The sequence below is a fragment of the Aulonocara stuartgranti genome, assembly GCF_965226115.1.
Source record: "Aulonocara stuartgranti genome assembly, chromosome: 19".
In the NCBI taxonomy this organism is placed as follows: Eukaryota; Metazoa; Chordata; class Actinopteri; order Cichliformes; family Cichlidae; genus Aulonocara; species Aulonocara stuartgranti.
The window spans coordinates 11,049,340-11,075,610 of NC_138955.1; the positions used below are offsets into that span (position 1 = coordinate 11,049,340).

General features: G+C 38.4%; 1 protein-coding gene across 2 annotated transcripts in view; it reads right to left on the minus strand.

Moving 5' to 3' along the window:
* Positions 1-25,383, minus strand: part of pld1a (phospholipase D1a) — a 33,335-nt gene extending 7,952 nt beyond the window's left edge. The window contains exons 1-18 of one of the 2 annotated variants that reach the window (XM_082515146.1): positions 24,958-25,383; positions 12,445-12,660; positions 10,254-10,423; positions 9,924-10,066; positions 9,193-9,304; positions 8,888-8,953; positions 8,366-8,424; positions 8,100-8,192; positions 7,194-7,346; positions 6,573-6,722; positions 5,708-5,791; positions 2,993-3,074; positions 2,469-2,579; positions 2,105-2,296; positions 1,265-1,478; positions 923-1,051; positions 506-624; positions 35-148 (exon numbers count right to left, since the gene is read on the minus strand). In XM_082515146.1, the coding sequence (XP_082371272.1) occupies positions 35-148; positions 506-624; positions 923-1,051; positions 1,265-1,478; positions 2,105-2,296; positions 2,469-2,579; positions 2,993-3,074; positions 5,708-5,791; positions 6,573-6,722; positions 7,194-7,346; positions 8,100-8,192; positions 8,366-8,424; positions 8,888-8,953; positions 9,193-9,304; positions 9,924-10,066; positions 10,254-10,423; positions 12,445-12,628 (2,175 nt within the window). In that variant the 5' untranslated portion in view covers positions 12,629-12,660; positions 24,958-25,383. Of the gene's footprint in view, positions 1-34; positions 149-505; positions 625-922; positions 1,052-1,264; positions 1,479-2,104; positions 2,297-2,468; positions 2,580-2,992; positions 3,075-5,707; positions 5,792-6,572; positions 6,723-7,193; positions 7,347-8,099; positions 8,193-8,365; positions 8,425-8,887; positions 8,954-9,192; positions 9,305-9,923; positions 10,067-10,253; positions 10,424-12,444; positions 12,661-22,991; positions 23,169-24,957 lie in introns of those variants that run through there. The other variant, XM_082515145.1, reaches the window with a different exon arrangement.
* Positions 25,384-26,271: the final 888 nt, after the last annotated feature.

A 26,271-nucleotide genomic window follows, 5' to 3' on the forward strand; every position in this document is an offset into this window, starting at 1 on the left:
TATGCTTTCTTTTATGCCTAAAATGTTGCCTTACCTGAACTTTAGCATTAACACATTCAGGAACTTGGTATCTGAGCTCATTGGTAGTGGAGTGAGATTTAGGCAGCAGGAATGGATAAGACAGGGAGCGATACTTTGGCTTCATGATCTGCAGAAAAGACATGTGGAGAATTTAGGCAGGAGACGGTAAATACAGTCTCTATAGAGGAAGCATTCTTTTTTGAATAAACAGGGGAAAAAAGTTGGTGGCATGGAAAGCCTGAGCACCACGATGAGGATTACATTATATTTTCCATGTCTCCTATTATCCTGCTTTTTATGAAAGTGAGTCATGATTTGAAGTTAACACCATCTTTCCACAACTTATAATAATAATTAAAGTATTTAATTATTAACTAACAAACCACTAAAAAGTGGCTATAAATTCCCAGTTAAAGAAGTTAAATTTTAAGCTTTGCTCCTGCTCTACAACTCTTTGTGTTTTTGCCCAAAGTACACTGCATGCCTTAGTGAAGTTCCAACGCTGAATAAAGTGTCTTGCCACATCCCGGGCAGCTCTACCATGAACCACTGAGGCAATGTCATGCCAGGGCATTCTGGAAGTGGTGTACCTGTCGATGAAGTCTGCAAAAAGAGGAACAGATCCAAAAAGGATTTTTTAGATGAAGAACTTAAAAATGTAAAAGAAAAGAATGGCTGCAAAAATATGGAGAAATATACAGTGATAAAAAATAAATAGTGAGACCAGCTGAAACAGTAAGAAGACATAACGTACAGTGAGGTCAGATATTTTAGTGGAGAGGGTTTGAGTGAAAAAAGTGGAACAAATGTTGCCAATGTGACTCAGATCGACTCTATTTAGTTTTCCAGATGATTATATGTTTCCATCAAACTGCTGGGTGTGTCCATGTGTGTGACCGACCATCAAAAGGTTTCTCCAGCTGGATCCAGTCCTTGTACACAAAGTTGCAGTAGTCCTTTCCATGCCAAAAGCGAGTGTTTCCTTGTAATTCTCCCACACCTGTCTTCAGGCTTCGTACCGAACCGCTCCCTACACATGTGCACATATACAGAACAAATGAATCTACAGCCTTTAAAATATCGACTGCATTTGAAAGTACAACCTTTTACAACGCGCCTCTCATTCACTCACATTCACATTCTCACCCACACAAACACCCCCGCTGTCGTGAGAGGTGGCGTAACAGAGCATCTCACTGCCAAAATAGCAAAGCACGATTTTTTTTCCTCTGCCTTAACATACCTGCGCTATCAACACTGCTGACACTGTCCACATGCTGCAGAGTGTGTTTGTGCCTCAGTGTGCGCAGACTGAAGCGAGCCATCCTGTTGCGACCGATTCCCTTCAGCTTAGGTAAATCCGCTGGATCACTGGGCGGTGTCCCTCGTCCATTGCTCTGAGAGACGCCATCAACAGAGGACAAGCCCTTACTGGATGGAGTGTTGGTGGAGCCAGTCTAGGAACATGAAAACGATCTATAACTGCAGTTTTTTACCTTAAACTATAAGGTTATAATGGACACAGCAGTTTTAATAGGTGCTGTTGATTCATGCTCCATTACATTGCCTAGGGGTGTTGCTAATATTTAATAGAGCCAAATAAGGTTTATAAGAAAAGGTTGAAGTCACAAGCTAGAGAGACATTTGCTTTTATGTGGATATTTGCGATCTGTTTTGTTTTTTTGTTTTTTTTTGTCCAGCCAAAAGTAGAACAATTCAAAAGGTTTCATTTGCTTTCTGGTCTGAATGGCGTTCTCCAAATTGGAAACTGTCATCACGGGTATTAACAACACATAAAGACTTGTTCTCAATGATGTAAATCATGTGAGGAGTCCAAAGTGTCAATGCAGTTGGAAAGGTGATTAAAAAAAATAGATACTTGATATTATGAAACTTCTTGCTGGTAGCAGCTCTGTAACTGTAATGCTGTATGAGAGTTACAGAGAATAAATATTTTATGGTCAGCAGAGCATAATCCGATTGAGTACTTGTGTATAGGAATTCAGTTCAATAAAATTAAGAGGTTGCCAGCTTGCATTTTTATACTTCATTCCCCACATGCAGCTGTGTGTAAATGGAGTACTTTTCTCAGTCTGCTCTCATCTGAACGTGTCACACTTCCCACATCCGTCAGCCGATGCTCTCTGTCGTCCCAGCGCCCGTACGCCAGGTCAATACCGCCCACAAAGGCCACTGATTGGTCAATAACTACGATCTTCTCATGATGTGCCCACAGATAGACAGAGGAGGAGACGTGATCCGGATGGCGCATCACCTGGAGCATAAACACACAGCACATATGCAGTACACTTGTATACATTGTAATATGAACAAAAATCTATTATTTTATTTATTCTCACGGTTAATCTGGTCCTGGATATGACATTGAATAATTTGGGAAATGTGGCACTGCATTGTTTATCAAACCTTAATATCATGTCACTTACCTTAATGTTCGGGTTCAGGTGCAAAAGGGTTCTTTTGCTGTAGCCTGAGTTGATGCCCAGAGCGAGCTCCACCTCTTTATACAACATTACAAAAATTCGGACTCCCTGTTGCTGTTTCAAAGGGCAAATAAATTCGGTTATTCTCCAAAAGTCTGTATCTAATTCAGCTATAAAAGCAATGGGAACAGATAAGGATGTGGAATATGTGCACTTAAAGTCACAAATTCCAGTATCACTAATTTCTTTGGCTACGATAAAAAGGCCTTTGATTTATACCATCTACAGATATAGACAGGATGTACTCTTATGTTCAGTTCATTATGAGAAGTTTAGTAAACATAAACCTTGTGAATACTGGGAGAAGAGCTTTATCCAACTAAAAACAGCAACTTTTCACTACAAATGGTTACATTAAAAAAAATAATTAAAAGGAAAGTACAGGGAAACATTTACACTGAGTGCTCAGTACTTGGTCTGATGTGTATTTCTTAATGAATAATGCTGGCAGTCTAATGTGTACATACTGCTTTGCGCTTGAGGATGCAGTCAAGCCTCCACCTGTTTCCTTCTACAACAGGTCTTTTAAGGAAGATCTCTGGACTCAGCCTGACAAAACAAGAGCGACAGAGAGGAATAAAATTCAACACTAAAGAAGGACAATAAGACAATAAGACAGGCGAACAGATGAATAAATGATGCATTCTCACTCATTAAGACAGATTAAAAGTAATGTTTGCCTTCACCAGTCAGAGCTCGCGGCACATTTCCTCATAGAGTGTGACAGACATGACATAATGATATAGTCTCATGAGTCATTCACATTGGCATCCTGAGCTTACATGTCTACAATACCATTGGCTCATATTGCACAGGGTGACACCTCATTGGTTAAGACCATAAGCCTAGTGATTACTGCTTTAGAACACAGGGATTTCAGCCACGTCCAGACAGTGGTGCATTTGGCTCTGTGGGATCATAAACTATTATATTTTAAATTACAATGTCAAGAATATTACACCTCTGTTAGCAGAGACAAATAAGTTGGAAAACTTATTTGATTTGGAAAAATGTAACGGGTCATGGGCAATTTTCTTTACCATGCAAACTAACCAAGCTAGTTGTATCTGAGATAAGATTTCCATCTTTGTAGCATACGTTTCCAGGATACTGTAACCCCCCCGGGATATAATGCAATGTAGGATGTCATACTGACTAAGGTATCACAAGAGAAAGAAAGAAACATTTCAGTTTTATTTTCATATATTAATTTCCATATATTTTCATCTAATTATTTATCTATCTTTTTATAGAGTGCTGGGACAGACTGGCAATCTGTCCTGGATGTTCCATGTACCAGGGTGCCTCTCACGCCATGACATGGTTTATCTACACATATATTTCATAGCCGATAATAAAAACATAATACTTAATAATTTCTCAGGTGATGATAGACAAGACAGGGATAAAAGGGGTGGGGCAGAAGGATAAACTGATATGGAGATTGTATCTTTGTGTCACTGTATTTCTTTGCCTGAAGCAAGGAGATAATAATTAAAGTTAACAACATGTCATGGCTCTATAGTACAGAGTTGTTGGTTATAATGTAATGTTTAACTGCATTTATTACTCTCACAGGTACCAAAATATCAATCTGTTGTTTCGTTCCTTGGAAGCAGCTCAAAAAAGCCATTACTATTAATCTGTATATTATCTTTATCTAGTTCAGAGCCATCAATTGCTATGGAAACATCACCGAGAACGGAGTTTCTTCATGTTCAGGAGACGTGGATATGCACTTTAAAATATATAGGTACTATTATTTTAGAGATGTATTAACTGTGTTTCCAAGCAGCTAGGCAGCTGCTGAGGGCCTCAGTGAGGGCAAAACAAAGGATGTTGAGTAGTTGGTGTCAATATGGTGCAAAATTTTCCACTGGGCCTGACCTTTAAAGTTCGCAAAACAAGAAGACTTCAGCATATAGTGGGAGTGGAAAATCTATGACATTACTCTGGTACTGATGCAAAAAAAATATGTTCTTTCCTCCAAAAATGTACCAGTTCTTAACCAAAATAACAACTTCAAAAAACAATTCTCTAGCATGTTAGTAGGCTAATACAGAGAATGAAACATGAAGCTGTGGACTGACCTGTTTCTTGTGGCTTTTGTTATAACAATGTCTTTTAAGCAAGGTGGATGCCACAAACTATGCTAATCCAAGGTTTACTGCAGAGGGTCAAATCAGAATGTGTCAACGGCTTAATTACTAAGCAACAAACAAACCAATCAAATCAGGTCAATTAGGATTTTTCAGTAAAGGAACACGAAACACCAAGAAACAGCTTTTTCCCTTCAGCTATGGCCTCCATCAACCTCATCCAGCCTCACCACATACTAAAAAACTTGTACTGATAACAACTTTCAAGGCTCTCATTCCACCCTATATAATATTATATATTATTATATTTATATTATCGTCTATTTGATAGTTTTTAGCATTTGTGTTGGGTTTTTGTTTTTTTCTTATCGAGATACTAGAGAAGAAATTATTTCTTTTCTGCAAGAATTTAAAATAGTTTCGCTGTCCTTACTTTTCCTCCATAGTTTGCATACATCACACATTTTAACTGCTTGCATAAAAAAATCACTGCATGCAGTGCATCATGTGCATTCTTTAGAAGTACTGTTTACTCAGCTGTTTACTAACTTCATTTAAACAGTTTCCACAGTACTTCTCATAAAGTGCACCCATAATGAATACCTTTTTCTCCCTCACTGAATATCATTGATTGCTTTTCTGCATATTCATGGTTTTGTTGTTTCTCCTTCTAGCCATAAACCTCGTCTCTCTCGCATGAACAGGCTCTTACTTGAATCAGAAATCTAGAGCCCCTTAAGCCAGTTTACATCTTTGTATTTCATTACCTAACAATACCCGAGTTAAGCTCAGATTACTCACGGAGGGCTAGACTGAGATAAATATGGTTTGCAATAAATGGCGTCAGTAAAGGCCGTTTATAGCACTGGCACATTTTTCTCTGTTATTTTATGTCTGCAGGATTATTATTCTATCAGGTTTGGATGTTACGGTTGTAAAGTGTATGCAAACGGGGCACATGTATAAGACCTTTATTGTTAACTTGTTTACTCTGGGCTTTCACACTTCAGTGCTGACAGCAAACACTACTTAACCACATCATTTGGCATCCTGTATGTTTACACAAAGGACACTAGAACTCACCACCAGTCAGTGATGAAGATTTCCTCTTTAGCCTCCTCCAAAGCATCGGCCACATCCTCCATGTAGGTCTTTCCATTCACATACCTGCAAAGATATATTGCAGTCACACTTGGGAGAACATTTTGTCACTTGAGCTTGGGATGATACAAACATACATATGAAAAAATAAAATAGTTCACGTTGTGTGGTATTTAAAAAAAACAAACAAACACACACACAAGCTGAATGATGGCGCCTTTCAGTTCATTGGCCCGACTGTCATTGCACTTTAACAGCCTTACAAACTTAAGTCTACACCCATAGACATGTCACCATGACGTAACCGTCTTTAAACATTCTCAGCTTTCACCTCCCAACACGTCTTATCCTTCCGACTCCATGCTGAGTACATAGACAATGTAACGACTTTATTACACTGATGATTCAGTCTCGCAGAAAGTGCCAGCTGAGGGGGAGAGAATGCAGATAAAGAACAGCACAGCCAGAAGAGAGAGAGTCCAATACATTTCCATAGTTACCAGTGAAACACTAACAAATAGAATATGTCCTGAAGATTTGCCCAATTTGAGTTTTTCTTTTTGATTTACTGCATCTTTCCCCAGAATGTGTAGGTTTCTTGTAATAAGAAGCCATAAATCATTTTTCTAAATAACACATTTGGTTACAGTTGTATTTTTCCAAATCCAATAAGTATAATAGATACAACACATCTTAAATGTATAACATTGCATTTGTCCGTTCCACAGAAACAAATGTTTCAGTCTGAAACTGATGCAAACATTGTTGGAATTAAGCATTTCTAATCCCACACAAACTTCCCGACAAAACAAGCGCAGCCAGCTGTGTTCTCTCCCAGTGTAGTTACCATTTGGCAGGGATGTTTTCCTGTTCTTGTGCAAAAGATCCAAAGCGGTGATCTCGGAGGAAAGCCTTCCCATGATTCCTCACGAAGCTTTCAATGCTCTGACCCCACCAGCGTGCGTGTCTGTAACTGCTGCACTTAAACACGAGGGTCCTGCCGGTGGGATATTTATAGATACAAACATAACCAGAGGAAAACAAGATTATACATATAGTCTAAAGCCTACGTGAGAGCGAGGTAGTCGTATCGTTTCATATGTATATATATGCACATTAGCTGATCAAGGCAGAGGTATCTGTTGTCTTTCTGAGATATATGAGACCTAGTCAGTAATTCCTAAAATAAAAGCAGCACTGATTAAGAGTCTTGGATTTGTGGTTTTTGGGCCCACCCATGATTGTTTTGGTTAATATTTTTCTTTTTGCTAAGATCTGATGAAGAGTTCATCTTCTGGTCCAGGTATTATTCATCACACTGATTTTATCTTGAGAACGTCTCAGAGGGGATTCACTGTTTAACTTGTATCTAGATAGTTAAGCACTAGTATATGATCACTCTCTGGGTAATCTGCTGCAAAGATCAACTGTTCAACCATGACAAACACAAATACACACACACACACACCTGGAGAGGCTATCAATCCGGACTCCGTGTTTGGTCTCCGTGTCTTTGGAGTCCATCTTGATGGTGAACTCTTTATCCACCAGCAAGACGAAGGAGATGGCTCCCGTGTCTGGCTTCATGTACAGCAAGAATGAGTCTTTCACCACAAGCCAGCTACAACACACACAAAGTGGTCGTCGCAACATTAATGACTTCTGTGTAGATGTAAAGTTTTGCAGCTTTCTGCTGACTGCTGTGGACCATTTCTTATGTTTCTCGTTTGGAGGAAAGGGTGTAGGAAGAAAATCATCATGAGGATGTAGGTGGACGGGCTGAGCGTTTCAAACGTGTGGGATTATTTTTTGTGTTGTGTTTAACGAAATAATAACAACATAAACTGATCACATCATAATTTGGATGATGTAAAGTGGAAGAGAAAGACAAAGTCAGATGTGAGTGAATACCACTGCCGTCAGACTGAGACTTTCTTATAAATATAGAAAAAATGAAAAATGTTGCATGACAGCAAAAATGACCGCCTATTAAGATGTCACAATTATTATGTTTGTAAATGTGTAATGCACAGTTGTGTAATAGATGTTCACTATTCTTTGACACCCACACTCTGACAGCTCCCTGCCAGAAATTTGAGAATGAATGTTCAAGAAATCCTCCTTCTTGTGTTTACCATAAGACATTCAGGAGTTGATCAACAGCCTGAGCAACTCCTACATGTCACCATGTTTCTCGCCTTCCAAAATAAACTGCACAGTATATTTAAACTGCTGGCTTAGACAGCTTAATTACAAGAAAAAAAACAACTAGTTAACACGGCAGCTAAAGCAGTGGGATTGACTAGAAGATGCACAGAGAGAAATAAATTGGACAGACAGAGATAGCTGGAGAAAAATTGCAACATTCACACACCGTTTGGACCAGCGATAGCAGGCCTGGCTCTGACCACAGCAGTTCATTCCAGGGATACGATGTCCGCCTGAGCGTTTATAAATCATCCCTTCCCTGGAGGAGGGAGAATAACTGGTGAATATTTTCCAAAAACTGTATCATGGGGCTTAAGAAGAGTGTAAAAGAAGATTGCAAGTTTAAAATAAATACACCTAAGGAAAGAACAACTTTGACATGGGATATTTGACCCTGATCCCCAGAGATATAGGCACTAAGAAAATGCTCACAGTCCTTTGGGCCCTAAGTCATGAATGAAACTCATCTGGCTGACGTCAATGAACTCCATCTGTGTAAAGAGGGCAAGCACAAACAAGAGACTTCACATAATGATTCTTGTATAGACAGACACACCACTCATTGTGTAATATATCATCATGGGAACTAGAAAGTGTTAGTCCACATACGTAGAGTTAATATGACTCATCTTAAATTGTGTGTTGTCATCTCTCATAATAACTTTAAATGCATAACAGCAAGTTTTCTGCCTAAGTATGAAGGAGTTATTTAAGAAGAGGCACAGCATAAAGACAATTTCCCTTCACTATATAAGAAAAAAGCAAAACAGAATAACTTGAGGCTTTGCCAAATTCCACAATAAAGGTACTGAATTAAAACATGTAGAAAAAGACTAATAATTATTTGCTTTTATTGTACATTATCTATAGTGGCTAATAGAAATGAGGCATAAACACAAGTGGTATAACATTATGTTTAAGTGTGACCCTTTGGAGTGTTTTGTATTTACTCACAGTATGGTGATATTTTCGGTACATGGCCATCCTCAGCAGCTTGTTCAAATAGTCTTCTAGCTGTCTCTGTGGGAACACAAACACTATATTTGGACACTGACAAAGCCCATGCATATAAACACCGAGATGTGCAAAACAATGTGAAACAGTAGTTCAGAGGATAGATTTGCTGGCAAGGAGTTAAGTGCCATGGCAACAAGTGAGTGCCAGGAGAGCTCCCTGCAATAAAGTTGAAATATCACAAGAATCAATTTCATGGCCCTGAAAACAAGGCCAAAGAGGACAAAGACAGCGCTCCAACATACCTTCCTGCTGGAGACCTGCTCATCTCGCACTAGCTCCTCTCCTCCTCCCCTTGGCAGGGAGGGCATCTCTCTCACTTCACTCTTCCTCACCGTCTTTCTCCTCACTGTGTGGCTGAAAAACAGAATGTGGGAAATGTAATACTTTAAAGACAGAATATCCTTGGTCCTTAAAGTATAAGATAGAAGAAAGAACAAAGGTCCAGAGCTTTAAAAACACTGTTTAAGTGGCGGATCAGAAATAAAAAATCTGTATATTTCACAGGTGTGTCAGACTTCAGAGAATGCCAAAGGGAGTAAAAGTGTTCACTGAATTTTAAGCCTATTGTTTACTTCAAAAAAGAATCTATGATTATAATAGACTGCACCAAAAACGTGAATGTGAAAAGTTCATAAATTTCAGTTGCACTGAAGGACAGTATGTCAACACTTAGCATTCAAGCTAAAAAAAAAAAAAAACATCTCCCTGCTGGCAATAAATTTGTTGTTTTTACATCTGTGCTTATGAGAAGAAAAGTGCTGATTATATCATCTACATAAAGTAAATACAATACTCTCTTGATCTATTAAATATACTAGTATGACAATTGTGTCTATGCATTTGGGTAAGTATACTTTTGTCACATCATGGACATATATCTCCCATTTAAGGACAAAAAGCTTAAGGTAAAACAAGCACTTAGGTCCATGTGAGACTGCAAATTTATCTTTTACTGTATAGATTGCATGCCAACCTGCGTGATGGCAGTGGTATCCTCATGAAGGTTTTGTACGTCCTCAGCTCTCTGTGCAGCTCCATGAAATGCTTCTCCTTCCTCTTAACCACCCAGGTAAATTCCCCATGTTTCAGCTCAATCTTAAAAACTGCTGGCAGAGACTACAGAAACATGCACATGCTTAACACCTGTAATCATGGTAATGTCATCAATAACATTAAAAATGTTCAACATTTAATAAAAAAGAAAAACAATCGATACAATAGAAAATGGAAAAATCTGTGGCATAAGTAAACAGCAAGCGCAACAATCAGGAGCATATAGTTTATAGAGAGGTGTGTGCAGTACCTTGTTGACACTCCTTTGGTGTGACGCATTGAAGCGGTCCTGTGCAGTGGTGAACCTCTCCACCTCCAGGATTCGGGCAGTAATGGGTACAGTGGGGAGGTACACTTTTGCATTGGCTTCTTTAAAGCCCACTGTGGCATACACTGCTGAAAATGGGATACGACAGTCCCCTGGGACAGAGACGAGGCGGGTGTTTAGTGTGATCTTTCTGCTTGTACATGTAGGAGTTGCTCAGGCTGTAGGAGCGAGTAGGATGCATCAGTGAAAACTCAGCCTTTGTTCAAGACCGTTGTAGTTCGCGAGTTTGCAGTGTTAGGGCAAATGTTACCGTATATTTTCTGGTAAAGTTTGCAAGACTTCAAAAGTGCAACCATCCACCCTCATGTGCTGGCACCGTTAGATAGTGGTTTGGAGCCTCCATGTAGTAAGTTGCTTTTTTGACTAATTGAATTATGTTAATACACTGTGATCCCACTTTGAATTAGTTTGACGGTCATTAAATTAGTAGAGGTCTTGAGAACAGGATCGTTACAGACTTTTTTTTTGCATGTGTATATTTAAGCTCATATTCTGACAAGTTAAGACTAATAACATTTAATAGTGAGGTAACTGACTTGACCACTTGCTTTTGAACTCTGCTACTTTGCTAGGTCTTCCTCCTCTTCAGCTCACTTAAGGGTTATCACAGCTTCTTCTGTCATACCAGTCAGCTCCATATCCTCCTTCACTACAACCATGATTGTTCACTTCAGCAGCTCCATATTCAACATCCATCATCCATTATAGCCACTATCCTTCTACTCCACATCTCAACCCTGCCGCTCTGACTTTCTTCCTTCATGTCACTGTTACACCTGTCTCCTTCTCGTTCACACACGTTTTGCTTGACTGACTTTATTTCTCTTCTCTCCAGAGCATACTTCCACCTCTCCAGGCTCTCTTCCACCTGCTTGCTACAGATCACATTATTGTCTGCAAACATCACCTGCCTGACCTGGCTGTCAACCTTTTCACCCCCCCTGCAAAGAATCAGAATCTGAATAATTTATTAAGGAAATTATGAATAATGTAGGAAGAAATGTCTCAGAACTGTCTCCTTGTGTAATCGCACCTCCACCATCTATCACTCATACCGCACATCTGACCTCGGTGTCCCCATACAGATCCTGCATCACCCTCAAATACTTCTCTTCCTCTCCCGACTCCTACAGTATCTGCTATTTGCCACAGTTCTTCTCTTGGCACCCTATCATATATTTTCTGTGGATCCACAAAGACACAGAGCAACTCCTTTGACCCTTCTCTGTACCTCTCCATCAACTCTCCATATAAAATAAATATTGCATATGTAGTGGTCTCTTTGCATGAACCCATAATCCTCTATTCTTAACCTAGCTTCATCAACTTTATCCCTCTGTAGTTGCCACAGCTCAGCACGGCACCCTTGTTTTTGAAAATCTGTATCAGTACACTTCTTCTCTGTTCTTCAGGCATCCTCTCACTCTGTGGTAAACAATCTGGCTAAAAAGTCCAGTGCCCTCTCTCCTATACCTTTCCATACCTCCATACCTCTTCTCAACACACTCTTCACTCATTAGTGACCTTAATCATCCTAACCTGCTGCACATCCTTTCCAATCTCTTTGACACAGCCAATCGATACAAACATTTGTGCTTCCTTATTTTTCTTAGTACTTCAAATACAAGTAATATCAACCAGCCTCTGCCACCTCTCTCTCTCTCTGTTGTACTGCCAGTATCTGTGTCTACGTTCTTTATCTCCCTGACCCACTTTTTCTTAGCATACTTTGAACTTTTTCCTGTACTTCCTCATTCCACCACCAAGTCTCCTGGTTTTCTGAGGATACAACAAACACCTTCTTTTGAGTTTCCCTCAACACTTTAGCTAGCACTTCATTCGCTTCCTCTACTTGATTTCCAGAGTCATCCTACAGACTACCATTCTATGCTGCCTAGCTACATTCTCATCTAACACCACCTACCCCACATTTGCTGAGTGTCCATCAGACTATCTGAGCCCACAATTAGTAGGTTATGTCAATATTTTCTTCTTGCTTTTGAGATTTCTTTACAAGAAATTATTGTAATACTGTAAATTTTGAGAGCAACAGGTACATAATAAGTAATTACAGTAGGTAAGCACATATATTTCCTCATTTCCATAAACTTACCTATGTTGTTTCCATCATAATCCACATCTTCTCCCTCCCCTATGTCCAGCTCTCGGGTATCCAGGCTTTCCACCAGATCTGCCATCTTAATACCGTCGTGTATGTCTTGAGCCGCTCTGCTGTCAGAATCTACAGAGTTCACCAGGTTGAGGTTACTGGTAGCAGTCTGAGCCTTACTCCTCATGCTTAGCAGTCAGACCCTGGAGCAGGGCACACCTAGAAGAGAGATCAGATGTATGACCATTTCCTGAGAGTATATGTACTCCCACAGAGCAGGACAGTCTTGTGACATTTAATCTTCCAGTGACCTTACTGTGACTTTCCTTTTTATCATGTGAATCAGATAAGAACTGCAAGGAATACAAACCCCAAAACAGACACATATAATGTAAATGTGTATTTCAGCTTGTGCTGAAAATCAACAGAAAGGTAAATAAATGTATTCTTATTTACCAACAGCTAAGCTTTAGAAGAAGCGTAAATCATGTCCAAGCGAACACCAATGTATCTTAGTGTCTTAGCAGCTTTTGAGCACCGCAGGTAGACATTTACTGTTCACTTCTCTCCTGAACTCCTCTAAATAAAATAATGATAATAAATCATTATTTAGACTCACTCTATAAGACCTGTGTCCACTAATTTTCAGTGCAGTTCTTGTGTTATTTGGCATACACCAGCCTCTTCTAAGCCCTTCATACCTAACCCTTTCCAATGAGCTTTCAGTGAACAACTGAGGGGTCAGAGGTTCCTTTTTCTTAAAGACATGATTTTCACATACTCTTAATCTGCTAGAGAATTTTTTTATTGTCTGTCACTTCATTTGTCCTCCACCCGTCCAGTTTCCTAGATATTTTAAGAACACATCACACATGCAGTGTTATATGACTGACATGGCTTATATCTCTTTGGGAATCACATTTTTGCTGCAGAAATACTCTTCTATTCTATATAAAGTGCCAAACGATACAATTAAAAATATATAAATATAAAGAAACACAAAGAAATGAGAGGCAGACTTCTGCACAATACCATATCTATACTTTTACTGTATATGCAGTCCTACTCACAGCACTATTTAGTCACCTCTAATGACCTTTTTGGAAGAGTCAACATTTGCGATGTTTCTCCATCTGTTTATTATACAACCTGCTGGTCACCTGCTGGTCACTACTCCTGGAGACTATAAAAAAATTTAGTTTTTATATTTTAATGAAACATGTGCACAACAAATGACCTAATTTTTCAGCAATACAGTAATAAGATTGTGTATTTTGAATGTTTGTTTTTTTTCAGGACGGGGTATAGCACTTAAACTACTATTGTTTTTTTCTTTAACCTCCTAAGACCAGAACTCTTCCACAGCATGCATTTAATTTCTCTTTGATATTTGGGCATATTGGGGCCCGATGAATGTTAAAACAAAGAATTACCAGACTTTTTTTTTTACCTTATTTTTGTTTTTAAGAAAAATAAGAGCCACATATGAGGATATTCGTTTAAAAATTTGATAGAACAGTAGCAGTATAGTGATATAAGTGGATATCAGGCCCTTGTAGAGCAAAATTTTGTATTTTGATCTAAATAACCCAAAATGTGATGTCCACATATGTGGACGCCAGGTCCTATTAAGGAAATCACTTGTAAAGTTCTGCCTGAATTAGTTCAATGGGACCAATAAGTTAATGTAGAAAAAAACAAAAAAAACACCCTTCCACTCCCTAAACTACTCCTTTAAAAGATTCATGCGAAATAAAACATGTGTAGTCATGTTGTGGTTTGTGACTTCAGAGACCTTGTGAGTAGAAATCAACTTTGAATCAGACACAATCATCAAATGAAAAAAAAAAATCAGCTGATGCCTTTCATTCTATCAAAATCAGAAAATATGCTCATATTTCTAAATTATTGGTCACTTATCATATATTGGTCATATATGATACACTTGCACACTACTCTGCACAGAAAAAAAATATTTAATTCACTGAATGGGCTACAAACAAATATTTTCTAATAAAATGTTTCTGAAATAAAGCAAAACAAAATACACTGAATTATCAAAAGCAGGCAAACCAGATTTTTATGTAAAAATTTGTGGAAATTGATGTTTTTTGTGATAAATATACAAAAGCTCAGAATCTGCTGAAGTCAAAGGCAGTGCAGTTCAAAAACAGGTAGGTTTTGGTAGACTATAAAAATATAGTATAGAATAGTATTAAAGACTAATAATTAGTTTAGACTAATAATTATGTAGATATTGTGCTCAGGTCTCTCTTTTACTTTCAACTTTACCTCAACACAGAGAGTTCTGACACAGTTTTGTGTACCAAACAATTATTGAGACACCAAAACCTGCTAAACCCGTCACAAACATTATTTCTCACTTTTGCTACACTTTGCTTCACTGTAAATCCAATATTTGCTCTTAAGGTATAAAATATCTTCCTTTATATTTCTAGATAGAAACAAAAGTATTTGGTTCTTTTTAAAAAATGATCTTCACTAGAATGTGATACAGTTTGCTCAAGAGCTTTGTAAGAAGGCCTGTTAGTTTCAGACAACAGATGCCCCTGCCATAAAAAAGACAAGAAAATGTGTTGACATTTTGATTTTTTTCATTAAGGGCAGGTAAAAAGTCATCATTAATCTGAAAAACATCCAGACAGAAAACCTGATTTGGTTTTACAGAAACAAAGTTTCGAGAGACAGCAGTTAAACAACAATGACTGAAAAACAATAAAAATAAAAGTTCAAACAGAAGAAAATAGGACAGAATCTGTTTTGCCTATGGCTTTTCATGATTCAGCAGTGTTGGTAACAACACTCAAAACACACACGCCCAGAGAAACAGAATAACGTCAACTGGTTCTTTAGAGCATGTGAGAAAAAATGAAACCACTTCCTGCATTTCATTAAAAAAAAGAAAAGATAGAAACTGTGTATGAGTCTTTTTAATCTCCCACAATTAACTGCAGTTTAGCATTAGACTGACAACTATGTGGTCAAGTTTGAAAGAGGAAATGATCTTCTGACTTTCTTCTGACTAGCACCAAATTCTTCCAGAGCAAAAACTACTTAAAATGCCACTAGCACGTACGCTAAGAGATAAAGAGATGACAGTAAACATTCCCACTCTAGAGAACAAGATCCAACATGCTCGAAGCATCAAAAGAGTCACCAACTGCCTCAAGTGACTGTTTGTCTGCTTGGCTTCTGTTGTCCTTGTGAACTTTTATTCGCTCCATTTATTCATAAAAGTGAATGAATGAGTTTTGATTAGTTTCCTATTTAAAATAAAGCTATTCCTATTAAAAATAATTTCTTTGATATTTGGGCTTGATTTGGTTCAGTTTGGTTACTATTATAGCTACTTAAATTTTCATTGACTGTCACATTGTCACGTCTGCTGTGACAGATGTGTGGAGTGGAGAGAGAGTGTGGACCCAAATGCTGACGCAGAAAGTGATGGACTTAAAGTGAGCCTTTATTACAGCCAAGCAAAATACAAACAAAAGCAAAGGAGAGAATGACTAAGCTAAAAAAAACTACAAACAAGTATAAAGAAACTAAAGACCTGAGAACCTGGGGCTTGGAGAAGTGGAACATGGAGAACTGCGGTGAATGACACACAGACGATCCAGCAACAAAAAGAGGAAGATAAAGGGCTTAAATACACAGAGAGATAATGAAGGAATGAGACACAGGAGGAGAGCACAGCTGGGAGTAATCCCATATGAGGCCGGGAGAAGGCAAAACTGAAAACACATAGGACGCAAGATTGTCAAAGTCAAACAGGAAACAAGAGACATTCACAAAGACACAGACTTGACACTGAGGCCTGGAGATACGAATGACTGGAGAGACACAGGAGATGCACAAACATAGATGACATTAAACGTGGAACACGGGAAGGCTTCGTAACAGAAACCTAAAGACTAGAAACTAAGGATATAACACACACAGAGAACAATAAGAAGAACCAAACCCATGAATAACACTAACTCAAAGAATACAGACTAATCAAAAAACACAGCACTGAATCACAGACCCAGTATCTTGACACACATAGCCCCAATATTCATTTGAACTCACATTACTACGCAAAGCATGTTAACTGAGTCAGCACTGGCTATAAAAAGCTCACTTTGCATGGCTTCATTCTGCACAAAGCAACAGTGTGGAATGAGAAATAGCCCACCGACATGAATGGTTTTACATCTACAAAGCATCGACTATAGATAAGTGTATAGTGTAAACTGTGCCCACTGTTTCACGATTATTATAAACACAATAAAATTCCTTGTTAAAAAGTAATTGCTCCCTGTGTTAAATCATGAATTAACCACATTTTTTGGAAAGCTAGGTTCAGTTTCACTAACCACATCCAGCTATAGTTACTGTCAGTCCTGTTGAATTAAGAAATTACTTATATACAACTTGTCTGACCAAATGTAGTATGCTAAAAGATCAACACCAACAAATGGACAAAACTATGAACAATAATGAACCTTCCCAGGAAAGGCTGGCCAACCAAAATTATTCCAAGAGTGCATCAATGACTCATCTTGTATGTCACGAATTGCCATAATTGACTAACCACGAATTCTGCTCTCTATCAGAAAATCCTGAAGGAGAATGTCCGGCCGTCGGTTCATGCCCCGAAGCTATAGCATACTTGGGTTATACTGCAGAATAATAGTCCTAAATACACCAGGAAGGAGAAAGAAAATAAAGGTTTTGGAATGGCCTAGTCAAAAACCAGACTTAAATCTGATTACACAGCACATTCACACTCATAAACCAGCGGGGATAAATTAAAGCATTTCTGTCAAGAAGAGAGGCCAAAATTCCTCAACTGTGAGGTGGAGGAGTCATTGCCAGTCACAAAAATTTATGACCGTACTTCTTGCTACCAGGAATAGCACAACCAGCTATTCAATTTGAGAGACAAACTACATTTACTGGGTTATCTTTGTTTAACATTAAAATTTGTTTCATCACAAAACCTTAAGTGTGGGAAATGTACAAAACAAATGAATCAGGAAGGGGCAAATACCTTTTTCACGGCACTGTATATCTGTTAGAAAGTAGTACTTTTTTATGATTAAATATTTTATGCTGCCTATAGCTGTATTTCCTGCTCTGAGAATGTCCATGACCTCCCAAAAACCTTGACCCACAGAGAGGTTAACAAGAATGTCAAAAAGTGTGTGTGTAGACTGAGATGTAAAAAGCACAGTCTGTGTTATCTGTGTCTACAATATGCAACCTGAGAGTTATCTCTCTACTCCATTGTAATAAAAAAATGCCAACTTCCTGCTTCCTGTCCTGTTGTCATGGTGATAGCTTGAGCAGCTAGAGCTGCTTATATATAAATATCAACAGAAGTGCACCCGCCTCTCCCATCGTGTGCTAGCATCCCTCTTAAATGTCAATTAGTAGGAGTGTGTCAGAGAGTCAGAAAAAAAAGAGGAATTACAAGTAAAGTTGCCGCTCATCAATCTTTTCAATGAGACACATGGGAAATTTGATCTCTCACCATGTGACACAAAGTCATTAAATACATATCGCTTTACTTGCCATGCAGGAATCAGCTGTCTTGCATTCTAAAAAGGGCTAAATCCATTACTGGGGATGTGAAATTTAAAGTAATTTTTAACTAAAGATTTTGTGATATACGTGTATATCCCACATAGCAAAATTGGTATGGCCTGGATCTGTCAGAAGTGCCAACTTCATGCCAGATCCGGGCCAGACTTGTTTTCAATTAGCCTGGGCCACAAAAACCAAACCACAATCGGGCCAGATGTGGCATGCCATCACATAAACAGTGCCATCATTGCGAGACCTGGCCATATCTGGATGACATACCACTTACCATGACACCAGTCAGAACAGCAGTGCCGGCTTGACATCAGATCCAGGCCAGACCCGTCTGCTATGTGGGATTGTCAGCTACAGCTTGCTTGGTCTGTAATACTTTGTTCGTCAGATAAAGTTCTCCAATGAAGAATTTTTCTCACCTTCTGGAAAAGGGCTGCAGAGCATCTGAACCAACATATAGCAAAATTCTTCCCAGTTGTGTGAAATAAATAATTGGACATTTTTGGGGGAAAATACACTTGTTATTAGAGATATGATGCCACACTCGAGTCAGTCGTAATGATCCGCAGAGGTGTTACATGCATGACAGTTTGCCTTTTTATAAGTGCCTCTATCCAACACTACCAACGCCGCCACGTCTAATGACCAATTTCAAGCTGAGACTTGGAGAGGTTACTACTCTAGCTAAAAGGCAGCCAAGACAACGCATGGTTCTGATAATCCAAGCTAAATGGCCAGCGGCAAAAGATTCCTGTTCAATAAGTACCGTAATAGTTAGATTAATAATTTATTAAAATTAATAAATCGATAAGCTACAAACTGAAAGAGTGTTATGAGAAAGTGGTACTAATAGTTAACTATTTAATCCATTATCAATACTGTACTATTGATTCATTCACAGAGCAACAATGGTTCATTTTTCTCTACTGTGTGCACACGTTGCATTTACAATCCCTAATTTGGTCCCATAAAGTTTGCTCAAATATACAAACCTATGACTTACTTCTCTCTGTGGTTTTATAACAAGCAAAAATGAGATATTTATGAGCGTCTTTGCACCAGAGCCTCTAGCAGCCCTGTTCCTGTAACAGTGCAACGACCCACGAGAGACACATGGGAAAGAAGACAAGGTCACAGCGGACGTGTATCTGCAGCCAGAAAAAAAATATATATATCTGCATCCCATATCAGTTCTGTGGCTGCTGGTGTCCCAAATCAAGTTCAGCCAAGAAGTATATATTTTGTATATTTTGCAGCTAAAAGTTTGGCTCACTCCTAATATTTTGCAGAAAGACAAATCAACATAGATACTTGCCTTTTACATATAACTACAAATAAGATACTTTCGAGCAAATCGTGTTGAGTGCCCTTTTCAGATTACAGTTTTGAGGTCTATACAGTGCATAAGTTCTTATAAAAGAAACAGAAAGCAGCGAGACCTTATTTTCTAAGGTGTCTCACATCTGGAAACATGATTCTAATTTACACAGCAACGTGCTGTTTTGGGTGGGAGCTCACACTGCAGTGGTTACTTCTGGGAAATGGGTTGTGTTCTCGGCATGAAGCTTAAACCAAAACCTAAATATTTTGAACAGAGCCGTCTGTTCAAATATGCTAAAAGGAAAATATTCTGCTGCTTCAGGGCATCCTGTTGGCAAAAGGGACTTAGATATGCAACACAAACATTTTTTAAACCATCAAAGGAGATTTCATGCACCAGTTCTAAAATCTTGTGTTTTCACTTCTCCATTGTATCTCTAAGTCATCACCTTTTAAGGTGTCTAACAGCTTTGAATAAGCAAAAAGATGCTTTAATAATAGCTCATTAAACTTTAAATCTTCAACAGCGAACGGTACTTGCATTAGTGACTCTTAACTGCACTTTTGTTTACATTATAGGTCAAGCAAAGACAATATAAAGCCATTACACTGTGTTTTCAGGGCAGCCACATACACTGTTCATACCAGAAACTGCTAAACACATCAAAAGACAAAAATACAGCGCCCCACTTCTCTCTGATACATTCACTAATTACGCTCAGTGCAATCGATGCATCCTGTCTTTTTGCACAAAAAACAAAAATGTCATGCAAAAACACGTTCATCTAATGTCTACCAAATTATAAAAGAAGATTAATATCATCATGATATAATTTTTTGCACATTTTTGTTGTATTTATAAAGATTTCTGAGCAACATGGAATTAAAAATGAATAAAAGTTGCTATTCAACCTTTTGTTTAGACAGATTTCCCGTTTATGGTCTGTGCCATTGCATTGTGGTAGAAAACAGATTATTGTTTTGTAGATTACGATAAAGAAATAAAGTAATCAGTATAAAAACATCAGTATATTATCTATCCCTCAAACAGATTGGAGATTGTGGGAAATCACCTTCTCAGGCAGACTAAGATATGACATATGACACACGCTGATTATATGTTTTTGACACAATAACAAACTCTATGACTACGATCATCACTGCTTATTTACAATTTTACTGTAAAAACTTTTCTTAATCACCTCTAAAACGGACTCTGATGTCTGCATATATGTGTTGATAAAAAAAATCATTTTCAGAGCTGCTTCTTGAATCCAGAAGCACTACTTAAAAATGCATTTCTACCAGTTGACCTCAGCATATTTGTCCACCTTACATTGGCATCCAGTACTCCTACTTTTCTCCCTCTATAATAAATCCGCTTGCAATACATGTTTTAAAGTGTCAAATCATTGAAAGGAACACTGGAGGCGGACTGAACATGTCAACCTCAGCAGAGGTGCTGTCACGGATTATCCATTAAGTGTGAGGAAAAATAGGTAGTTTGTGAAATGTACCATCTATCCTAGATTCCTGTGCGATAGCCAGTCTGACATTTATGAAGTGCTGTGGCAAACACAGTGATTGACTGAAACTTTTTTAAATATACAATGCATGTAAACGGCATTTTTGCATTAGAGACTACAAGTCACACGCCATGGTACGTATATAGCAGCGCAACAAAGGTAACATAAATGTAGCTTGGCATTTATAGACTGAACAGTGCCAAGCTCCTCGTGGCACAGATGGTACAAAGATAGAGAGAAGAAGGGAGGGAGGGAAGCAATGAGAGAGGTCTGTGACACCTCTTTTTCTCTGCCCACACTAAAGCTGCCTATTATCTAATCCTTAACACCATGGATAGGGGGATTGGGATGGTCAGAGCGGCAGAGAAAGCAAGACATACAGTAGATGCCAGAAAAAGAGAGCGAGCAATCGTCATCATTGCCAGAGTGTCGTTCGGCTGATGGTAACACAAGGCATCATTGTACTGAGGGAGTGAGAGAACTGCTCCCTCTCTCTGTTTCAGCCAAGCCTGATTCGGCTCGACCAGTGTGGCCAAGTCCGAGGCTGGAAACTACTAAAGTTTAACTTGCGCCAGACCACTGAAGTGACTCATGATTACAGTGGTAGGAAAAAAGTATAGAGGATCTCTAAGTTCTTGAATTGAAGGGTTGGTGCATGCAAAATATAATTTAGTGCTTTAGAAAGGAAGCACTATGTTCAAAAATAGACACAATATGAATGCAAACATCTTAGGTGCAGATGTGTTGTACTGTATGATGTAGTATGAGTGTCAAATGGCCCAGTGAACGCGGGGAAATGTACATCGTGGAGAACAGCAGCAACAGGTTGGTCTCCTGGTTCATTTCAAATACATTGAAATAGCTCGTCTACAGACTTGCTCTTGAAAAGTCAATGAAAACTGTGAGAATTTGGAAAAGAATATATATATATATATATATATATATATATATATATATATATATATATATATATATATATATATATATATATATATATATATATATATATATATATAATGCTTTAATTATAGAGATATATTTTAAATCGTAGTTGGAAAGCCCAAAATAATATTTGATGGTGGCACATTGTCTGGTATTACACAAGCCAGAAGTTCACATCTGGATTTAATTTGTAGTACTAAATCTGAGAACCTTGCTAACAACACTGATCCCCCCTGTCTCTTCTAAGCAGCAAACTGCAATGATGCAAAACTTATTATGCTACTTTTTTACTTTAAAAGAATGGTGGGTGGTTATAGCAAAGATCATACCCAAGAAATCGTCAGCTCAGTATTTTTCTTACTGTCCAACAAATATTTAATAACAAATACATCACACAGCAAGCACAGCAAGAAAACACATAGACTTAGGTCGATAAACTTAAACGCATGCATTTAAAGCCTCAGGCAGGAATAACAGTAATAAAGTTTACTGTTTAATAATGCTGGCACCACAACAAAAAGTATTGAGGTCATTGAATGCCAGAGGTCAGTATCCAGTATATCTGTTGCAAAGACAACAGAAGAACTGCAGAGGGGAGGGGGCTGGTTTTCTATGGGCGAACAGCAGGAAAAAAAATATCTGCAGTCTTCCCATGACATTCCAGCTGCAGCAACCAGTTTTCCCACAAGGCATGAGAAAGGGGACATCAGGCCAACACACAAACAGACATGCACACACGCACACCTGTGAAGTCTTATGCAACAGGTAAAACATTATTTGTCACAGCATTACACTGGTACAAAGTAACCAACAAAAAGATCAGGAGATTCATCTTCACACCTCACTATAGCAGCCACTCTTTACATTTTACACTTTACTTGTGACTAAATCTTAGTACAGCATATATCATTTTGTGACAAGGAACAGAAACAGTGATGCACATTAACCACGTATTTGCTCTGCTGCAGCTCAAAAAGAACTAATCCAACTTGTTCAGCAGTACTCCAGTATAATCCACTGTACATTTCTTGTCCATGATTCCAGTGATAACCCAAAGCCAAAGAGTGTCACAGACACATATCTCCCAAAGCCCCTGGACGCAAATAGAACAGAGCAGACACAAAAACAAACAGAGAGTCAGAGGGACACATTACCAACCTGCTCTTTCTGTGGACGTGCAGTCCACATGTTGCTTAGTCTGATCCACCTGGCTTTACTCAATGTTGGGCAAAACTAAAGCAACTAAGACGCCTAAGCAGACAAAGAATTGCACAGCAGCAGCAGCGGCGACAGCAGACAGCTCCTTCTAGTCTGCACTTCTGTAAGTGTGGCTGGGAAAAAAAACTAACAGTGAACTCTCTCCAACTCCTCAGGAAGGGAGGGGTCACACAAACTCTAGGCCAATCACAAAAAGAGACTCTTCCCATAGCCTTTTCTCATTGGATAAAAAATAGTGCTGGACTTGTGCTGAAGTAGGAGGAGTACACTTGGGAAATTCTTTGACACTGACTCTGCCTATTATCTCATCACTTCTCACTTTTACTCATTCTCTGTTATTTGTTTATTTTTCTTGCTTTCCATTATTTATAGCTCATCTCTCTGTGTATCATTGCACATGTCACTTGGGTGTTATACTAAATATTTAAAAATAAGAAGAAAAAAAAAGAAAAATAGTTAGGCATTTGATTTGGCTGTGTCTTCACTTAAACTTGGTGTATAAATACAACTTATACTCCGTATGTTTTGCCTTCAAACTAAAAGGAAAGCGATCTCTTCTTCCATCTAGTGGAATAATTGATGTACTGCACCTCTGTGCAGGCCGAGTAAAGCCAGTAGTTCTCGAGAGTGTATATTATGGGTTTGATAGGGACTTTAACCTGAAATCGACCACACCCTGGAAACACTTTCTCAGTTAACATTGCAGATAAAAATGTAACCACAAACCTTTACCACATTTACCACGTGCACTTGACACATGAAGGATGCAGAGGTGGGACCAAGTCATTGTTTTGCAAGTCTCAAGTAAGTCTCAAGTCTTTATCCTCAAGTCTCAAGTCAAGTCTCAAGTAATGTCAGGCAAGTCAGAGTCGAGTCTCAAGTCACTGGTGTAAAAGTCCGAGTCAAGTCACAAGTCTGAAACTTTGAATTTCAAGTCCTTTCGAGTCTTTAAAAAAAAAACGAAAAAAAGCATGTTGCAGTTATGCTAAATGTAAATATTAGACCATGTAATTTTTTAATCTGTGTTTTTCTCAACACATGACAAAATAGTGAACTTAGAAAATATACACAAATTGTGAAATTGCACCTCTTTAAAATGCAGCTCAATTAAACCTAGCTCCAAGAATAATTTTCACCGACAGTTCTGAGATAAGCTGCATGTTATTCTTGGATGCGGTTGTAAGACCGGCTTTGAAATCGCATGACAAAAATATCATACATAAATAAATGATATATTTTTTTAAAATATCATTTTAAAAAAAACTGTATCACCAACGTAGCCTGGACAACATTTGCTAGTTAGATGAAGTCAGCTATCTCATCGTAGCATATTTATATGCATATTTATAATCATACGGTTCTTGGAGTGAGTGCATACACTCATGAAGTTTAGTAACTTCAGGTCACTGCAACAAGCCCAGGTACAGTTTACCGACGGATGGGTGCAGGACCTTGAAATGCACCGTGTAGAACGAAAGACCATCGTACGTATCATAAGTTTACCAGTCTCACAAATTGTCGTCATAAATACACATTCCTTAACCGTTTATTAATAGGACCTTTGAGCTCAACGGTAATTAATTAGTAGTGGAAATAATTTCTGGTACCCATCACAGAAATGTAGCAGTGACAATAATACTGTATGCTGTAATCGTACTGGGCAATTAGTGATACAAAAAACCTGTTTTATCCTGTGAATAAAAGTATATGTTTTTGTCAATGTACCATAATAACAGAAGCGAAACGCAATATTGTGTCAGGACAATTCACTATTTATGCACAATAAACACAGGAGCATAGCACGACAATTTCTGTTCAGCGCCAGACTTGCTTGTAACCTATATCACCAATTATGTTAACTACAACAGCAGACTGACCTTTGTGTAAATGCTTGGAGCAGACTAACCTGTGAGCTGGAGTGTTCTGGGACGTTATATTTGATCTTTGAATGGCTGCAATCCAGGCCACCCGTAGCGTCTTTGTTACTTTGGAAACATGGCTCAAACAATTTCTCTTCAACGACATAATCCAATAACAACCGATCTCTTTACCCGTCGGCTTCCCGTGGCTGTCATGCGACCGGCTATTGCAGTTAATAATACAACAGCTTCTTGACATTTTTGTGTTTCTTTTTATTGCTGTGTGACTGATTTTAATTGAAAGCCTGCGTGCGCTAGTACCTCTTGCCACGAGTTCCCAGAATCCTTTGCGGTTCTACCCGTGAATGACGTCACATTTTCAATCTCTATATAATATGCATGTTAAATTTTATATTTGGGGTAAAATATCAAGTCTTTTCAAGTAAACCGGTTCAAGTCCAATTCAAGTCCCAAGTCATTGGTGTAAAAGTCCAAGTCAAGTCACAAGTCTTAGAACATTTTTTCAAGTCAAGTCTAAAGTCATAAAATTAATGACTCGAGTCTGACTCGAGTCCAAGTCATGTGACTCGAGTCCACACCTCTGGAAGGATGCTAAATGTGCTTCATTTTCAAATAAAAATAGATGAGAACTGTCTTTTTCTAAATAAATAACACACATTTTCAACTCTACTAAAAAGAAACGCATCTGAGAAATTAAATCGATCCCGACACTAAAATAAAAACATGACATAACAGGTAATACAACCAGTTTTGCTGTTAACTCGTGTTGTCTTAGAAACAATCCAATTTTGTCCATGTAAATAGTGAGTCAGTCTGTTATTTGGCATTACTTCAGTTGTTATGGGCACACCAAACCACGACGTTTGACTGTGCAGTACAAATGTCTAAAGTTGTGCTTTAGACCATTGTACAAATACGCACTTGCATGTGTAAACACACGCATCCAATGGTCTGTACACACATCTATATCAAATGATGACAGATACATACCGGAAACCTTCAAAGCACGGCTGTCCCGAAAGCTAACGACAGCAAGATCAGTCTTTCTCAAGTCATTTCTAACTAACCGGCTTCGTCTCCTCGCTTAAACACACACACATCATAATTCAGTGGTCATAAACGGTGTCAGCTGGTAAGCACTGAGCAAAGGGCAGAGAGATAACACCAATTGAAACATGAGAATCTCATCCGTGCAGGAAAAACAGAACTATGCTGCCAGTCAAAGGTGTGATTTTTGCTATTTTATTTTTGTTTTTGCTTAAGACAAAAGGAAAATAATCTGATATATCTTAATTATATGTCATTAAAAAGGGTGATAAGCCTCTCACTCTTATCGAGGC